The sequence below is a fragment of the Gopherus evgoodei genome, unplaced genomic scaffold, assembly GCF_007399415.2.
Source record: "Gopherus evgoodei ecotype Sinaloan lineage unplaced genomic scaffold, rGopEvg1_v1.p scaffold_31_arrow_ctg1, whole genome shotgun sequence".
Lineage (NCBI taxonomy): Eukaryota > Metazoa > Chordata > Testudines > Testudinidae > Gopherus > Gopherus evgoodei.
In genome coordinates this window covers 4,865,423-4,885,020 of record NW_022059983.1, presented here as the reverse complement: position 1 = coordinate 4,885,020, position 19,598 = coordinate 4,865,423, and the positions used below count along the sequence as shown (strand labels likewise).

General features: G+C 60.4%; 1 protein-coding gene across 1 annotated transcript; it reads right to left on the bottom strand.

Moving 5' to 3' along the window:
- Window positions 1-10,920: 10,920 nt before the first annotated feature.
- LOC115640495 (free fatty acid receptor 3-like) lies at window positions 10,921-11,934 on the bottom strand. The gene has a single exon (XM_030543313.1). It carries the CDS (start codon window positions 11,932-11,934, stop codon window positions 10,921-10,923), a length of 1,014 nt encoding a protein of 337 aa, XP_030399173.1.
- Window positions 11,935-19,598: the final 7,664 nt, after the last annotated feature.

Genomic DNA, 19,598 nt, shown 5'->3' with positions numbered 1-19,598 from the left:
TCTGTGTCTGGGCAGCGCCTGGCACGACGCGGGATTTCTAGTTGTTACTGTGATACAAAGGACCCTAGGTATGAAGCGCCAGGGACGGCTGGCTGGGAATACTAATGGGTCGTGCTCTGTGTTGCTTCTGCAGGTTGAACGCATTGCACCCCGCTCCCCTGGGACCCCTTCCCCCTCTATTTCTAGACTCCCTGAACCCCTCCCAACTCCTCCCTCACTCCAAGGGCTCTGGCTGCCCCCCTTCTCCCCTCCCCCCATGTTAGGGTCTCCCACTCTTTCCCCATAGCCCCCCTCCTCCACTATTGTCCCCCATTCTCTCCCACACCGGGCTTTCTCCGTGCAACCCCATACCCCTCTGCCTGCCCATTCCCTCAAGCCCTGCTTTGCCCCCTGCCCCCATACCAGTGAACCCCGTTCTCTCCCCTGCCAGGGGCTCTATGTGCCCCCCATTCCTCCCTGCCCCCCCATGCTAGTTCCCCTGTTCTCTCCCTTGCCAGGGGCTCTGTGTGCCCCTTCCATCCCTCCCTTCCCCCCCACACCAGGGGCCCCCGTTCTCTCCCCTGCCAGGGCTCTGTGGACCTCCTACTTCTTCCTCTGCCATATTTGGGTCCCCCTCCTTCATGCCCAGGGCTCTGTGCCCCCCGTTTCCCTCTCCCCCATGTGAGGGGCTCTGTTTGTCATCCCCCCGTTTTCCTTCCCTCCATGCCAGGTGCTCCATTGACCCCCATTCCCCCCATGCCAGGGATTCTGTGTGACCCCCATGCCAGGGGCTCCATGTGACCCCTATTCCCCCCATGCCAGGGGCTCTGTGTGACCCCTATTCCCCCCATGCCAGGGATTCTGTGTGACCCCCATGCCAGGTGCTCCATTGACCCCCATTCCCCCCATGCCAGGGATTCTGTGCCACCCCCATTCCCCCCATGCCAGGGGCACCGTGTGACCCCCATTCCCACCATGCCAGGGGCTCTGTGTGACCCCCATTCCTCCCCTCTCAGGGGTTCTGTGTGACCCCCATGCCAGGGGCTCCATTGACCCCCATTCCCCCCATCCCAGAGGTTCTGTGTGCATCTTTTTCCCCTCCCCTCCCCCATAGCAGGATCCTTGATTCTCTCCCCCATGCCAGGGGCTTTCTCTATGCCCTCGTGTCCCCACACTTTTCCATCCCTCGATGTTTGTGACCCATGGGGGGATGCTGGGCACAGCTGAGTTGGGGGCAGGAGGAGGCTGGCTGGCCACTCTGCAGTCAGTGCCAGAAGCCAGCTGTGCCGATCAGATGCACCGGGTGGCGGGGGCTGTGTGTCCTCAATTTCCCCCCTTCTGTGTTTGCGATTCCCACCCCCAAATCACCGCCGGAGCTGTGTAATCCACTGGTGTGTAGCCAGCGTGGCAATTAGCCCATTAATGAGATCTGCGCCGTTTGGGTTTGAGTCTCGCTTTGCCCACTCCCAATGGCCTCCTTACCTGGCTTGGCCTGACGCCAGCTTCTCTTGAACTAAACCGGATGAGTGTGAGACATGAGCACAAACATTTAATGTGTGTAGCGGGCGGTGTGTGTGGGGGAGTTTCTGCTCAAGAGCCTAGCAGGCAGCTGAGAGCCCTTGGCACAGAAATCCCTGCTCCCAGCTCACGTACGCAGGGCTGCCCAGAGGTGGGGGGGAAGTGGGGCAATTTGCCCCAGGCCCCCCACGAGCCCTGGCCCAGGTCTTTGGCCGCGAGAGGCCCTTCAGTGCTGCCGAAGACATGGAGCGACTAAAGAGCCCCCCCTGCCGCCGAAGACCCGTGCTGCCACCAGGCGAGTACAAGTGCTGCAGCTCCCCCGCTTTGCTCCAGGCCCCCTGAATCCTCTGGGCAGCCCTGCACGTACGCAGCTAGGGAAGTGACACGATGGGGAAACTGAGGCATGATGTGGTTATGTGACTTGCCCAAGGTTGCACGGAGACAGGGAGAGAGCCCAGGTGTCCTGATTCCCAGCCCCTCTCCCTCCCCTTTGCTCTAACCCACTGGTTCTCAAACTTTTGTACCAGTGACCCCTGTTACATAGCAAACCTATGAGTGCGACCTATTAGTGCAAACCTTCCTTATAAATTAACCCCCCCCACATAATAACCTTGTGACCCCCCCCAAGGGGCCTAGACCCCAGCCTTTCCCGAAGCCCAGGACAGAACCCAGGAGTCCCACGAAGAAAATGCACTAATATCATGTTGCAGTGAGTCCCACAGAAACACCCCACTAACGTCTAGTGACAGGGAGTTCCATAGGACCCTGCTGTAACTACTCACCATGCTTGTGTCTCTGCACAGATGCCAACCTCACCGTGGTGCAATCTCCGGCCGAGGTGGGAGTCATCCGAGGAAACAATGCCACCCTGAACTGCACCTTCTCCCGGGGCCTGTCCCTGGACAAAGGCGCTGTCTCCTGGTCCCGAGGCGGGCCAGGAGGAGAGGCTGCTGTGCCTCTGAGAGCCCGTTTCGCGCTAGCCTATCCCGACACCTTCCTGCGCAGAGGGGAAGGGACCCTGGCCATCACCAACGTCAGCCTGGAGGATGCTGGGAAATATGTCTGCCGGGTGCTGCTGTGGGGCACCGGGGAGGCACGAGGCAACAGGACCCAGCTGCGTGTTTATGGTAAGGGCTCCTGCCTGCATCCTCCAGGGAAGGCTGCGGGGTCACAGGCAGGGGCTGGGAACTTTGTCCCACACTAAACTAGGCTCTCATGGCTCCCGTGTGAGTGTGTTTATCGGTCCATCCACCCACTGCTGGAGGGATGAGAACTGCTCTCTGTGTGTGTGCTGCCCCCTGCTGGAGGAGATGAGAACTGCTCTGTGTGTATGTTTGCTGCCCCCCCCGCTGGAGGAGATGAGAACTGCTCGGTGTGTTTGCTGCCCCCTGCTGGAGGGGATGAGAACTGCTCTGTGTGTGCTGCCCCCTGCTGGAGGAGATGAGAACTGCTCGGTGTGTTTGCTGCTCCCTGCTGGAGGAGATGAGAACTGCACTGTGTGTGCTGCCCCCTGCTGGAGGGGATGAGAACTGCTCTGTGTGTATGTTTGCTGCCCCCCCCTGCTGGAGGAGATGAGAACTGCTCGGTGTGTTTGCTGCCCCCTGCTGGAGGGATGAGAACTGCTCTCTGTGTGTGTGCTGCCCCCTGCTGGAGGGGATGAGAACTGCTCTGTGTGTATGTTTGCTGCCCCCCCTGCTGGAGGAGATGAGAACTGCTCGGTGTGTTTGCTGCCCCCTGCTGGAGGGATGAGAACTGCTCTCTCTGTGTGTGCTGCCCCCTGCTGGAAGGGATGAGAACTGCTCTCTGTGTGTGTGCTGCTCCCTGCTGGAGGAGATGAGAACTGCACTGTGTGTATGTTTGCTGCCCCCTGCTGGAGGGGATGAGAACTGCTCTGTGTGTATGTTTGCTGCCCCCCCCCCGCTGGAGGAGATGAGAACTGCTCGGTGTGTTTGCTGCCCCCTGCTGGAGGGATGAGAACTGCTCTCTGTGTGTGTGCTGCCCCCTGCTGGAGGGGATGAGAACTGCACTGTGTGTTTGCTGCTCCCTGCTGGAGGAGATGAGAACTGCTCGGTGTGTTTGCTGCTCCCTGCTGGAAGGGACGAGAACTGCTCTGTGTGTGTGTGTGTGTGTGTGTGTGTGTGTGTGTGTGTGTGTGTGTGTGTGTGTGTGTTTGCTGCCCCCTGCTGGAGGAGATGAGAACTGCTCTGTGTGTGTGTTTGCTGCCTCCTGCTGGAGGGGATGAGAACTGCTTGGTGTGTTTGCTGCTCCCTGCTGGAAGGGAGGAGAACTGCTCTGTGTGTGTGTGTTTGCTGCCCCCTGCTGGAGGGGATGAGAACTGCTCGGTGTGTTTGCTGCTCCCTGCTGGAAGGGACGAGAACTGCTCTGTGTGTGTGTTTGCTGCCCCCTGCTGGAGGGGATGAGAACTGCTCGGTGTGTTTGCTGCTCCCTGCTGGAAGGGACGAGAACTGCTGTGTGTGTGTGTGTTTGCTGCCCCCTGCTGGAGGAGATGAGAACTGCTCGGTGTGTTTGCTGCTCCCTGCTGGAGGGAATGAGAACTGCTCGGTGTGTTTGCTGCTCCCTGCTGGAGGGAATGAGAACTGCTCGGTGTGTTTGCTGCTCCTTGCTGGAAGGGACGAGAACTGCTCTGTGTGTGTGTGTGTTTGCTGCCCCCTGCTGGAGGAGATGAGAATTGCACTGTGTGTGTCTTTGCTGCCCCCTGCTGGAGGGGATGAGAACTGCACTGTGTGTTTGCTGCTCCCTGCTGGAGGAGATGAGAACTGCTTGGTGTGTTTGCTGCCCCCTGCTGGAGGGGATGAGAACTGCACTGTGTGTTTGCTGCCCCCTGCTGGAAGGGATGAGGACTGCTCTGTGTGTTTTCTGCCCCCTGCTGGAAGGGATGAGGACTGCTCTGTGTGTTTATTTGCTGCCCCCTGCTGGAGGGGATGAGAGCTGCTCCAGGAATGTGAGATTAGAACCAGCCAGTTCCCTGCCCTGGGGCCAGGTTGGAGCTGACACCCCCTATTGGGGAAAGGCCCATGTCCCAGTCCACTCTTGCAATGTCTTTATGAGTCTTTCCCAAGATGTGTCAGGTTGATTATTTTTCTCTGGCTCTGTTGGTCTGTCTGTCGCCCTCCACCCCCATCTGTCTGTCCCATTCCACCCCAGCTCAACCTTCCCACCCAGTTATTTTCCTCCAGTTCCACCCAAAGCCAGAGTCGAAATGGAACCTGGTTTGCAGAACTTCTGGTTTCTACCCCGCACCTGCCCGGCTCACCTGGTACCAAGGCAGCGTACGTCTGCCCCCAACCCAGCCACTGCAGGAGTGTGGGGACCCGACCAGATCCCTCCAGGCTTCCACCACTCTGGAATTACCCTCATCAGGGCCAAGAACCACCTACACCTGTCAGGTGGGGCACCCGTCCCTGCAGAATCCCCTCAGCACGGACTACACCTATGGTGAGTAGGGGCAGACCAAATCCTCTCATGTAGTGGGGAGTCCCATGGGCTGGTCCTGCTTACGTCCAGTGGCAGGGAGTCCTGCAGGCTGGCCCCACTTGTGTCCAGTGGTGGGGAGTCCCATGGGTTTCCCCTGCTTGTAGCCAGTGGTGAGGAGTCCCGTGGGCTATCCCTGCTCACATCCAGTGGTAGGGAGTCCCATAGGCTGGCCCTGCTCATGTCCAGTGGCGGGGAGTCCCACAGGCTGGCCCTGCTCGTGTCCAGTGGCGGGGAGTCCTGTGGGCTGGCCCTGCTCATGTCCAGTGGCGGAGAGTCCCACAGGCTGGCCCTGCTCATGTCCAGTGGCAAGGTGTCCCGTGGGCTGGCCCTGCTCACGTCCAGTGGCAGGGAGTCCTGTGGGCTGGCCCTGCTCATGTCCAGTGGCGAGGAGTCCCACAGGCTGGCCTTGCTCACGTCCAGTGGCAGGAAGTCCTGTGGGCTGGCCCTGCTCACGTCCAGTGGCGGGGAGTCCTGTGGGCTGGCCCTGCTCCTGTCCAGTGGTGAGGAGTCCCACAGGCTGGCCCTGCTCATGTCCAGTGGCAAGGTGTCCCGTGGGCTGGCCCTGCTCATGTCCAGTGGCAGGGAGTCCTGTGGGCTGGCCCTGCTCATGTCCAGTGGTGAGGAGTCCCACAGGCTGGCCCTGCTCATGTCCAGTGGCGGCGAGTCCTGTGGGCTGGCCCTGCTCATGTCCAGTGGCGGGGAGTCCCACAGGCTGGCCCTGCTCATGTCCAGTGGCGGCGAGTCCCACAGGGCAAGGGAACGATCGCGGTGATGGGGAAATGTTTGGGGAGGATTTGAGGCTGCTGGCTAGATGCAGAGCATCTCACATAGTGACAGGCCGGGGCGTTTGCCTCAGGAGGGGCTGCAGAGCTGGTGGGTACCAGCCGGAGGGGGGAAGGTACTGGGCATCAGCCCTATGTGCTCGGTACAGCTCATCTGCCTGGGGAGAGACCTGCAGGCCCTGGGCACAACAGGGCCACTGGGAGCCTCTTGGGGATCCGGGTGTGCCCTGCATCCTTAACTCTGGGGCTTTCCCTTTCCAGACCCGCAGCGCCAGGACTCCCCCTCCCTGATTGCTGGCCTCAACCTCCTGAAAATAGTCCTGCTGGGGGCATTCAGCCTGGGCGTGGGGCTGGCTGGTAAGAGACTCCTGCCCCCACGACCCCCTGGGCCCCTTCAAAATCTGCAGAGTAAACGCCAAAGGGCATCAGACCCCAAAGGGAGGGACGGGGAGGGAGACCCTAGCTGGGCAGGGACTGGGACACGGGACCTTTCCCCTCTAGGGGGCGCTGGCTCTGATCCGTCCCTAGGGCGGGGGGCTGGGAAACAGGACCTTTCCCCTCTAGGGGGCGCTGGCTCTGATCCAGCCCTAGGGCGGGGGGCTGGGACACAGGACCTTTCCCCTCTAGGGGGCGCTGGCTCTGATCCAGCCCTAGGGCGGGGGACTGGGACACGGGACCTTTCCCCTCTAGGGGGCGCTGGCTCTGATCCGTCCCTAGGGCAAGGGGCTGGGAAACAGGACCTTTCCCCTCTAGGGGGCGCTGGCTCTGATCCAGCCCTAGGCAGGGGGGCTGGGACATGGGACCTTTCCCCTCTAGGGGGTGCCGGCTCTGATCCAGCCCTAGGACGGGGGGCTGGGACACGGGACCTTTCCCCTCTAGGGGGCGCCGGCTCTGATCCAGCCCTAGGGCAGGGGGCTGGGACACGGGACCTGGGCGGTGCCGTCACTGTCTCTCACACACACCCAAAGCAAGGCTCCCTGCTGTGGGTCTTTAGGGCGACTGAGGCAGGAGTCCCTCCCAGGGGGTTAGATCCCAGGGGCCAGACGCGGAGATGGGAGGATCCGCTGCTGACCTGCTGGACTCCTAGCCGCGCTGACGCCCCCTTTCTTCATGGTCCTTCCTTCTAGCCTGTCTGAGGCCCGGCCTAGGGCGACGCCGCCCGTTCCAGGGGGGTGATGCCCTGTCACAGAAGGGACCGGTCCGGTCAGTGCTGGGACTCACCACCAGAGGGCGCCCTTCCATGGGCTCCCCATCGCCAGGAGCTGCACCGGCTGCTTGGATTCCGGGGGGCTCGGGCAATAGAAGGAACTGAGACTTGGAGAGGGGGAAAGGACTTGGCCTGGGTCATGCAGATGGGGAGAGAACCTAGGAGTCCTGGCTCCCCTCCCCTCCCCCGTTCTAACCACTAGGCCCCACTCCTCTCCCAGAACTGGGGACAGAACCCAGGAGTCCGGGCTCCCAGCCCTCCCCCAGCTCCAACAACTAGACCCCACTTCCCTCCCAGAGCTGAGAGAGAATCCAGGAGTTCTGGCTTCCAGCCCTGCCACTCTCGCTCTAACCACTAGACTCCCCTCCCCTCCCTGAGAGAGAACCCAGAAGTCTGGGCTAGCAGCCATCCCCCCCGCGCTAACCACTAGACTCCCACACCTCTCCTGGAGCCAGGGATAGAACCCAGGAGTCCTGGCTTCCAGCCTGTCTGTGACTCACAGGGAGTCAAGGGTGAGAGGCTGAGGGTGAACGACTGGGGGGTGGCGGGCGGGGGCTGGGGCTCGGGGGAGAGTGATGACTCAGGCAGGTACCCCCTAGAGGTTCAGTCCCTCCCGCCCTCACCCCCACTGCCCCGACTCTGGCACACCATGTGCCCAGGCTGAGCTGCGCCCATCTCTGATCAGTGTCTGCGCTGCGGATGGCACATTCCTGGCAGCCTTCGCATTCCCGCTGCAGCCAGGGCTCCTCCTTCTGCACTGCGGCCAGCCAGCTGTCCCTTCCCTGTGTGCTGCTTAGCATCCCCCCGCCTGACCACCCCGGGAACCCCAGTGCTTCCCTGGCACGGTCTGCAGGAATCAGGACATGAACCCTGGGGTCCTGGCCAAATGCCATCTCACAACCTCCCCAGCTGTCCTGCCCCAGAGGTGGCTGCATCTCAGCACCAGGCACACCCTCTCTCTGTTGTGTTGGCTGTTAAACATACAGTACAAGGTGATGATAGCCTACTACTTCTGCCAGCTGATGAGGTGACTCCTTTAGCCCTCCATCATAGCGTAACAGCCAACTACTGCAGCCTTCCTACAGCGGCTCAGCAGTGGGGCCTGTACTGATGTCTAAACTGTTCCGCTCTCTTCTGCACCAGTGGACATGGCCGCGGCTGTTAATAAAGCCCTTATCAGATGAAACAAGCTGAACACAGCCCTTCTCCCCTTCTGCCCTCCTGGCAGTCGGGTTTCAGTGCCGCACTCTTATCTAAACTCTCGAGGTTGCCTGGTTCTCCAGATAAACTAATCTCCAAACAGCCCTTAGCACGGAAATCAGAGATTGTGCCACTTCCTCTCAGCTGGAAGGAGACATAAATTCGAACACTGGGCCAGATCCCCAGCTGGTGACAAATCCGCGCTGATGTGACTGACTAGCACCAGAGATCTGTCACCATTGATGCCAGTGGGACTATGGCCTGTGACAAAGTGGAGATTTTTGTAGTGTTTTATGTGAATAGCGGGTGCGTGCCTCAATTTCCCTGTGTGCTGCATGTTTAACAAGGGCTGAGAGGACCCCGGTGACCTGACCAACCTGTTCCAGCCAGAGGGGAACAAAGGAGGGAAGAGAGAGGGCCCCAGGGACCTATTCACCTGGACAGAAGACAGAGGCAGGATGTGGGGGAGATGATATCAGATGCCCAGTGGGAAAGCACAGGGTCTCTGGGCTGGAGACGGGGAGCAGGCAGAGCCCACCTGGATGCAGGGGAGACTGGGATGTGCTGTGCTGAGGGAGACCAGGCCTGAGGCTCTGGGAGTTTCCTGTGCTGTGTTCAGTTGCTCAATAAACCCTCCTGTTTTACACTGGCTGAGAGTCGCTCTGAGCTAGAGAGCAGGGCGGCATTATTCCCTCTGGGAGCAGAGGCCCCGGGAGTCCAGAGTGAGGGACTCCCTGAGGGGGCCCGTGGCAGAGACAGGTGTGCTAAGGCTCAGAGAGGTGTGGTTTCAGGAGGCGGAGGGGCTTAACCCCCGAGAGAGAGCGGACCCCCGAGAAGGGCTGTTGCACTGAAGGGGGTTCCCCCCACGGACCAAAGAGCGCCAAGAGTGGGTCCAACCTGAGAGTCCGTGACAGGCCCATGGACCCCAGCTGGGGGTCCGGCCCTCAAGCTATAACATCTTTCTGCCTAAGAGAGTCAAGTCTCCTTTACAAATTGCATGGAAATGGTGTGATCTAGTGATTAGCGCAGAGGGAGCTGGCAGCCAGGACTCCTGGGTTCCATTCCTTTGTCAGTGTGGGCAAGTCCTGCACATGCCCTGTGCCTCAGTTTCCCCTCTGTATACTAACAAGATTTCCTGTATATTGTGGAGCTGCCAGTTATCGCTTGTTTCAAAGTCCTTTCACACTCAGGGTGGAGGGTTTATTCTTGTCTCCCAGCTAGGTACATGGAGTGCTTTGCAAACATTAGCTAATTAAATGTTATTATTGTTCCAGGGGCTGGATCAATATAATTCTCCATGTTGTACGGGGGTGAAAAACAAGGCATAGATATGGGATAAGATACAGGCAACCAAGGAAGAGAACCCAGGTGATCTGACTCCCAGCCCGTTCTAACCACTAGACTCTGCACCTCTCCCAGAGCTGGGATAGAACCCAGGAGTCCTGATTCCCAGCCCCTCCTCATGCTAACCAGTCGGGTTTGTAGGTGGAGAGACCATTATCTCTCTCTGCCCCATTCACACACTCCATTATCTCCTCGCTAATCAGACCATGTCACATTCTCCAGGATAGAAACCAGTGGCCCCTGACTGACTCCAAGTCTCTTGCTTTAATGCCCTGCATCGGCCGCTTTAATTGGCTTCTCGTTGCCGTAATTACAGAGCCTAATGAGGCACCTTTGGCTGGACACCTACCCAGAGATGGGGACAAATCCGGGAGGTAGCAGCAAAATGGATGATCAAAGTCTGAGATGAGGCCACCAGTGGGATGCATTTTCACAAGAGTCCACCAGGGGGTGGTGGAAGTGCCTGAGGCATTGCAGTACCCAGTGACTCCACCAGAGGGAGGTGTTGCAGTCTCACACTGCACAAACCCATGCCCCGCACTGCCAGCAGGATGCCTCCCACTGCTCTCTGTCGCCCCCTCTTGCTGTGGAGGTGCACTGCGGGCAGGGTGCCATCTCGCCAGCCCAGAGAACAGCCTACGACTGGCACCGCCCACCGCAGTGCTGCCTTGCAGCAGAAGGCAGAGGGGTGTGTTTTGGTACCGAGGTGGAGGGTTTGAGTCAGAGGATCTGTGAGAGGAAGGCCGCGTTGCTAATAATTGCAACAGGAGGGCACCCGATTTGTCCCAGGATGATGATGTTCCAGTAGCCGGCTCTTCGTCCCCAAATCCCACAATGCTTTACATGTCAGTGTCATTATCCCCACTGTACAGTGGGGGAAACTGAGGCACAGAGTGAGGAAGTGACTTGCCTGGGGTCACGCAGCAGGCCACGAGACCTGGGCTCTGTCTGCTCAGCCTCGCAGGGCAGGGAACGGGCAGAGGCCTTTGATGCAGAAGGGAAGGGGGTTCAGGGCCCCGACATGGCTCAGCGGCGGGTTCCAGTCCTGACCTGAGCGTGTCTTGAGGTTGGGGCTTTCCAGCTTGGTTGTGGCTCCAGAGAGGAGATCCTGAGCAGCAGGGGAGGGAAGGCAGCTCTGAGAAGAGATCGTGTCTTGAGGTTGGGGCTTTCCAGCTTGGTCGGGCCCCAGAGAGGGGATCCCGAGCAGCGGGGGAGGGAGGGCGGCTCTGGAAAGATGTGGATCTGGGAAGAGGACCCAGGAGTCCTGACTCCCAGCCCCATGCTCCAACCCACTGGACTCCAGCCCCAGGGATAGAACCCAGGAGTCCTGCCTTCCTAACCCACTGGAGCACCCCACAGTCGAGTCAGTCCCTGGGGGCCGGGTGACTGCTGGGATCACAGCTTGGAGCAGCAAACCTGGCCACCCCCAAGGCCTCTGCATTGCTCCTGGGGCTGCTCCGGTGTCAGCTTCTCCGTTCGGCGGTAGAAGACCTTCCTGGCCAAGGGGGGCAGGGAGCAGACGCCCCAGAGCCGGGCCAGGAACCTGCGGCAGGAGTGCTGGACGGCGGAGGAGGAGAAGTAGAAGATGACGGGATCCAGGCTGGCATTGAAGGTGCTCAGGAGCAGGGCCTTGTCCCGCCAGGGCGGGCTGGCCCGCTGGACGAAGCCCACCACGTGGGAGACGTTGTATGGCGTGAAGCAGATGATGAAGACGGCCAGGGTGGCTGCCACCAAGCCCACGGCTCGTTGCTTCTTCCCCCGGCGGATGTGGGGCGAGGAGACCACCACCCACATGAAGCCGCAGTAGCAGAAGGAGGTGAGCAAGGAGGGCACGAGGAAGAGGACGATGCCCAGCTCCAGGCGCACGGGGAGCAGCAGCTGCAGCTGGCTGGGGGTGAAGTCATCGTAGCAGAGGTCCCTGGAGGAGGACGCGCTGGTGGCGTTGGCCGGCCCGGCGCCCGGCTGCAGCTCGGTCACATAGACGATGCTGCAGTGGGCCAAGGAGCAGAGCCACAGGCCCAGGCTGGCCAGGGCGGCGTAGGCGGGGCGGCGACGCAGCTTGTAGCGGATGGGGTAGGCCGCGGCCAGGTAGCGCTCCACGCTGACAGCCGTCAGGAAGAGGGTGCTGGAGTAGATGGTGCTGAAGTAGAAGAGGCCGCTGAGGGGGCAGAGGAAGGCGGGCAGCGGCCAGCGCCCGGCCCCGGCCTCGGCCACCTTGAAGGGCAGGAAGGCCAGGAAGCAGAGGTCGGAGAGGGTGAGGTTGAGCAGGAGGATGCAGTTGGGGGTGGCCTTACAGCGCAGCTTGCGGATGAGGGCGTGCAGGGCCAGCAGGTTGGTGGGGAAGCCGGTCAGGATGGTCAGCAGGTAGATGGAGAGGTACAGGGCGCGCTCCTCGGGCTGTGGAGCCATGCTGGGGGCATCGCACCTGGGGAGAGAGCGGGGACAGGGTCAGCCTGGGACGTGGGGCCTTTCCCCTCCAGGGGGCGCCAGCTCAGTGGGGGAAGGGAACGGCACATGGGGCCTTTCCCCTCCAGGGGGCGCCAGCTCAGTGGGGGAAGGGAACGGCACATGGGGCCTTTCCCCTCCAGGGGGCGCCAGCTCAGTGGGGGAAGGGAACGGGACATGGGGCCTTTCCCCTCTAGGGGGCGCCAGCTCAGTGGGGGAAAGGAATGGCACATGGGGCCTTTCCCCTCCAGGGGGCGCCAGCTCAGTGGGGGAAGGGAACGGCACATGGGGCCTTTCCCCTCCAGGGGGCGCCAGCTCAGTGGGGGAAGGGAACGGGACATGGGGCCTTTCCCCTCTAGGGGGCGCCAGCTCATTGGGGGCAGGGAAAGGGATATAGGGCCTTTCGCCTCTAGGGGGCGCTGGCTCCAATCTAGCCTGTAGGAGACTGGCTGGCTCGGGAGGGTGGAGGGAGGCAGAGAATGGGGCATGGGGCCTTTCCCCTCTAGGGGGCGCCAGCTGAGTGGGGGCAGGGAAAGGGATATAGGGCCTTTCCCCTCTAGGGGGCGCTGGCTCCAATCCAGCCCCAGGACGGGGACTGGCTGGCTCAGGGGCTGAGATCTGAGTGGTCAGCGGAGTATTTTGCTTGGCTATCAAACCTGCTTTAGTGGCCCACTCTTGGCAGCCGCTCGCACCTCTCCCTCCTTCCCTCCCCACCCCACCAGAGCATGGCTGGTGCATGACAACCCTGGAGGAACCGGACAGCCCTAGCCCAGATGTGTCTGCCCCTGCTTTCCCCAGCCCCATCGCTCTCTCTGAGCCATGGGGGGAGCTCATTCCCCCTCCCCCTCATCGGCATGCACCCCCCATGCACTTCTGTTGCCTCTGCCCCAAACAGGCAGCCTCATCAGGCAGCCCCTCCTAGCCGGGAATGCACAAAAAGAGCCCTGCATTGCCAGGGATGCATGCATGTGTGCTCACACCGAGCAGTGTCTGATGCAGCGTATCCAGTAGGGGGCAGGGCTAACACACAGAACAGGACTCATCCCCTCCAGCAGGGGGCAGCAGGGACACACACACACACACACACACACACACACACGCACACGGAGCTGGGCCCAGCCCTTCCAGCAGGGGGCAGCAGAGACACACACACACAGACACACACACACAGAGCTGGGCCCAACCCCTCCAGCAGGGGGCAGCAGGGACACACACACGCGCGCACACACACGGAGCTGGGCCCAGCCCTTCCAGCAGGGGGCAGCAGAGACACACACACACACAGACACACACACACAGAGCCAGGCCCAGCCCTTCCAGCAGGGGGCAACAGAGACACACACACACACAGACACACACACACACACACAGAGCCAGGCCCAGCCCTTCCAGCAGGGGGCAACAGAGACACACACACACACAGACACACACACAGAGCCAGGCCCAGCCCTTCCAGCAGGGGGCAACAGAGACACACACACACACAGACACACACACAGACACACACACACACACAGAGCCAGGTCCAGCCCCTCCAGCAGGGGGCAGCAGGGACAGACACATGCACACACATCCACACAGAGCTGGGCCCAACCCCTCCAGCAGGGGGCAACAGAGACACACACACACACACACACACAGACACACACACACACAGAGCCAGGTCCAGCCCCTCCAGCAGGGGGCAGCAGAGACACACACACACAGACACATCCACACAGAGCTGGGCCCAACCCCTCCAGCAGGGGGCAGCAGGGACACACACGCGCGCGCACACACACGGAGCTGGGCCCAGCCCTTCCAGCAGGGGCCAGCAGGGACACACATGCACACACATCCACACAGAGCTGGGCCCAACCCCTCCAGCAGGGGGCAGCAGAGACACACACACACACGGAGCTGGGCCCAGCCCCTCCAGCAGGGGGCAGCAGAGACACACACACACAGACACACACACACAGAGCTGGTCCCAACCCCTCCAGCAGGGGGCAGCAGGGACAGACACATGCGTGTGCACACACACACACACACACACACACTGAGCTGGGCCCAGCCCCTCCAGCAGGGGGCAGCAGACACACACACACACACACACACACACACACACACACACACACACACACACACAGAGCCAGGCCCAGCCACTCCAGCAGGGGGCAACAGGGACACACACACACACACACACAGAGCAGGGCCCAGCAGACACACACAACCAGGACACCCCAAGTAGCTCTCCTGATCCCCTGCCAATGTAGCCCCCTCCTCCCACCCCACTGCAAGAGGGGGTGGGGGAAGAGACTGTGCCCAGTGCCCCAGGATGTGAAGTGACACAGGGACAGCTCGCCTGGTGCTGGGGAACTGGATCAGCGCCAGTTCTTGGGTTCTGTCTCTGGGAGGGGGATCAAGTAGGTTAGAGCAGGGGGCTGGGAGCCAGGACTCCTGGGTTCTGTCCCCAATGGTGAGGGAAGACAGGTTAGAGCTGGGGACAGCACCGGCAGGCAGCTGTCGGCATTGATACATCAGGAGCTCTTGGTGTCTCCTTGTGGGTTTAAGCAACAAATTGTCTCCCAAGAGACCGACAGCAAGTCAGTTACAAGGTGTCTCCTCCCCTGCATAATAACGGCCTAACTCAATCCAGGGCTTGGCTCATCTTTCCGGGACAGTGCCTGAGTCACTCCCAGCTGCAGTTCCTGTGACTGGCCATGGGGCTTAATTCTCATCCCATCGTCGCTCTCCTGCTAGATTAACTACACTAGCTCTCTGCTGGCAGTCAGGGCTGGCCCCAGGGGCGGCACTGGGGGGGGCTGTGCTGCATTGAGCAGGGTGGGGCTCTCCCCTGGCAGACAGGGCTGCCCCAATGCCCCAGAGCGGTGCTAGGAGGCGCTGTGAGGCAGGGCAGCCCAGGTCATGTGTGTACATTGCTTATTTGTGCTCTTTGAAGTCGGCACATTTGCATGCCCCAGATTGGCCTGGTCATCTCTCCTCTCCCTTATCTGTCAGACAGCGGGTGAGAACATGGGAACCGCGGCAATGCAAGATCCCCCCAACCCTGCCTGCAAACTGCTGGCCACCAACCCCACACTTTCCCACGGCCCTTCGTCCGCTAGGAGACGACACGGCAGCTGAACGGCACTCTGCCCAACGGAACGCCCCACGCCTCCCTCCCGAAGGGCTGGGGGAGAGGACACAGCCCCCGCGGGCGCCTCTCTGGCTAGGAGAATAAACAGGCTAACCCAGCCCTTGGGAGCCAGGACTCCTGGGTTCTATCCCAGTTCTGGGAGGGGAGTGAGGTCTAGCAGTTAAAGTGTTGGGGGCTGGGCAGGTGGAGTCAGGACTCTTGGGTTCTGTTCCCAGCTCTGGCCCTATACTCCCTATGTAACGTTGAGCAAGTGACTTTGTGCCTCAGTTTCCCCCAGTCTATAAAAGTGAGGCAGGCCCTCCCTTCCTCTCTGCCTGAGGGGCAGGCCAAGTACCAAGATCAGCTCATAACTGCATCATTAAGGCTGAAGAAAGCTCCTGTTTTAGCAACAGAGCCTCCAAAATGCCCTAAAACCCACAGGTCAGTGGTGCCAATTGGGGGTCAGGCAGCTGGGTGGAGCCCTCCATGGGAATAAAGGACCTGCTGCTCCACAGTTCTCTCTCTCTTTGCTCTTACCGGGGGAATAAATCTTCCCTCTTTTCACCCCAGCCCCCAATCTCTGCTCATGGCCCCCACAATGCCAAGCCCACCTGCTGCTACTCCAGAACTATTCCATTCTGAGCTGGCGCTTCCCTCGGAAATCCGAGGGGATCAAACAGTACATTTGCTTTTCCCTGGCTCCAGAAATGGGGCACGGGGCCTTCCCCCCTAGGGGCCGCTGTTTCCGATCCAGACCCAGGGTGGGGGACTGGCTGGCTCAGGGACTGGGGGAAACGGGGCCTTCCCCCCCTAGGGGGCGCTGGTTCTGATCTGGACCCAGGGCAGGGGACTGGCTCGCTCAGGAGGGTGGGGAATGGGACCTTTCCCTTCTAGGGGGCACCAGCTCTGATTCGGACCCACAGTGGGGGAGTAGCTGGCTGAGGGGCACAGGGCCTTTCCTCCCTAGAGGTTGCTAGTTCCGAGCCAGACCCAGGGTGGGGGACTGGCTGGCTCAGAGAGTCGGGGAAGGGGATTTGGGACCTTTCCCCTCTAGGGGGCGCCAGCTCCCACCTGATCCCAGGGCAGGGGATTGGCTGGCTCGGAGTGGGGGGACAGGGAATAGGACACTGGGCCTTTCCCCTATAGAGGGCACCAACTTCACACTATACCCACATAGCTTCATGTAACAACTCCCTGGCCACAGGCTGTTAGCAGAGCTCGAACCCTGGGCCTCTCTAGATAAACAGCACAGCCCACTTGAGCTAAGAGAGTTGCTCCATTACCTGGCAGATATAGTAGGTTTGTATCCCCTTACGTCTTCCAGCCCTAGTGGAGGTTGCACTGTAGATCCAGGAACTGGCGGCCCCAGCCCAGCCGCTAATGGCTGGCACCTGCTTAGAGGACGACTTGGGGCACGTCTGCACCCGGTGTGCAATCGCAGTGTAGACACACTCTGAGTCGCAGCGCCTCGTCTAGCCATTAGGAAGGTGACGAGCTGCTCGGCTCAGGATGGGAGGTACGTGCCCAACCCCGGCAGGCCAGTGAGTGGCAGAGCACAGGGGATCTGGGCACAGCTGAGGGGGTGTGGGGAGCCCAGGGCTGGGTTGCCAGGAGGCTGCGGGTCGGGATTGAGGGGCACCGGCAGAGCTGGGCTGCATGCAGAGCTGGCTAGCGAAAGCAGCAGCTGGACAGGCTGATGGATGGATCTAATGAGGGGAGATTTGCTGCTGGCGTGGGAGGGCTTTTCTCATCATCCTGATCGAGAATCTAAGCAGGAAATCCAATTTCCCTTCCTTCAAATGGGTGAGGGATGAAGTGTTGGGGGCTCTGATGGCCTGGGGGAGCTGGGGGTCGGTGGAGCAGGCTTCACAGCCGCTGGCATCTGGTGTTGACCATGCAGGGGAACTTCACTTCCCACCCTCCTGAAGCAGAGCTCCCAGCCCACCCTGTGCTGACTCCCCTAGACCTCCATTCCCCTCCCAGAGCCAGGAAGAGAAGCCAGGAGTCCTGGCTCCCAGCTCCCACCACTGCTCTAACCATTAGACCCCACTAGCTTTAAACGACCAGGAAGAAATGCCAGCTACTGCCCAGGGCTCTGGGCCGCAGTCACACTGGCCAGACCCTCTGCTCAGCTCAGCACCTCAGAGCCTAAATGTACCTGCACTGCCCTTCCCCCCACACCCCCCATCTGGCCTTGGCCCAATGCCCCCCATCTGGTATGGGGACCCTGAGAAAATGGGGGTTACAGCCCCCCACAAACCATCAAACCCAGATCTGCTCTGCCTCAGCCTGCCCTGCGGCGATGGGGAAAAGCTTTCTAGGACTACTGAGGCAGCAGCTGATCAGATTTGGTGACAAGATACTGAGATGCAGCCGCCTCTGGGGTGGGGCAGCCAGGGAACAGCCACACAGCAATGCCACACGGGTACAGATCACCCAGTGCAGGGGAATTGGATCAACATTGATACCTGGGTTCTGTGGTCAGATCTAGGAGGAGAGTGGGGTCTAATGGTTAGAACAGGGGGTACTAGGAGCCAGGACTCCTGGGTTCTAGTCACAGCTGTGGAGTTTAGTGTTAGAGCGGGGGGGGCTTGGAGCCAGGACTCCTGGGTTCTATTCACAGCTGTGGTTAGAGCAGGGGGGCTGGGAGCCAGGACTCCTGGGTTCTATTCACAGCTGTGGTTAGAGCAGGGGGGCTGGGAGCCAGGACTCCTGGGTTCTATTCACAGCTGTGGAGTTTAGTGGTTAGAGCGGGGGGGGCTTGGAGCCAGGACTCCTGGGTGCTAGTCACAGCTCTTCTGTTGTATTGGACACAAGCATAGTTGCCAAATATCCAAATAAACCACCAATACAAGTAGGAGCTGGAGTTCTCTCTGCCAGTCCCAGCTGTTAGACCCCCTGCACTCCCAGAGCCGAGGACAGAACCCCGGTGTCCTGGCTCCACATTTCTCTCTGTGGGTTTGGGCTGGATCTTCATTGTACTCAGGCGTCTCTAACATCCAGGGCTGTCTGATCTCTCTGCCCTTTGTCCCTCCCCAGCCACCCAGTGACTCTGCCCGGCGTCAGCGCTAATGGTGCGGGGTGATATTAAAGCCAAACAGCACTGCCCAATTTCCAGGAACGGATCTAAAGGCTGTGAGGGGCCAATGTGCAGAAAAATCAGAAAAATCGCAATAAACATCCTTCCCTAAGCGCTTTGGAGAGCTGGAGTCCGGGGCAGAAAAGCAGCCAATGTTTGCACAACATGCTAAAGGCTGAAAGAAAGAAACAGATTTGCCACACAGCAAATCATTAACCCATGGGACTCCCCACCACTGGGTGCTGGGGGGGTTAAGGATCCAGGCCCTGCTATGAGAGACAGTCCCTGGCCCAGGGGAGATCAGAGCCCCACTATGCCAGGCACACGGTCAGAGACACTGCTTAGTGAAGCAAATTCCTGCCAGGGGTGTGAAGTGGGGTGTGTTGGTTTTCGCCCAACACACTTTTGCTACTCTCTGAAAGGCAGGTGCACACACACACCCACACACCATGGTCACACCAAAGGATTGGTGCATGCACGCACAGATCCAGAGCAGGTCTCAGCTCCTCCTGCAGGGGGCAGCAGGGATCCCTCCTGAAAAGCAATCTCAGGGGTCCCGCAATCACACACACACACACACAAGAGCACGGCAGGCCCCGATCTGTTTCAAGGTCGTTCTCCAGGAGGGCGTTCGACAGGCCCTTCAGCATCTGGAGCCCTCAGCCGTGAAGGAGGCTTGTCCTGGGGCCGGGAGCGCAGCCAGCTCATCACTAGAGCAAACCTGTATCCCTGACAGAGCCGGGTCCCCGTGGGATGGGGTCATGGGCAGGCCCATTGGCACGAACGGGAGCAGGACTCGTGGCTCTGTTCACTCCTGCTTCTGGACATCCTGGCTGGGAGTGGGGCAGATTTCACGTCCCCCAGAGCTATAAGGATTGCCTGAAACCCCCTGCTCTCACCACTGGATCTCACAGCCCTCCCAGAGCTGGGGATAGAACCCACAAGTCCTGGCTCCCAGCCCCCTGTTCTAACCACTAGACACCACTCCCCCGGGAATACTGGCTCTGTCCCCCCTACACTCTAACCACTAGACCCCACTCACCTCCCAGAGTTGTGATAGAACCCAGGAGTCCTGGCTCCCAGCCCCCTGCTCTAACCACTGGATCCCACTGCTCTCCCCAGCCCAGGGCAGTGCTGACATGCATCTCTTGCCTACTGGGTGGTGTTTGTGTGACACAGAGGGAACAAGTCGATCCCATTAACGGTTCCTCAGCACGGGGCCCCGAGCATGGACAGCAGCAAACAGGTGCAGCCCGGTGTTGCTGGGAAGCCAGAAAGTTTTCTGCAGTAGGTAAACAGAGAATGTTCCAGCCCTGGCGAGCTGGAGCAGTGGACAGGCCACCTTCCACCTCTAGGGGGCGTCGGCTCCCATCCGGCCCCGGGGCGGGGGGGGAATGGCTGGCTCTGGGGACGGGCCTTTCCCTCTAGACC

What these genes read in the sequence shown, in the direction of transcription:
- LOC115640495 (XM_030543313.1), bottom strand. Translation starts at nt 11,934, where the DNA reads ATGGCTCCACAGCCCGAGGAGCGCGCCCTGTACCTCTCCATCTACCTG.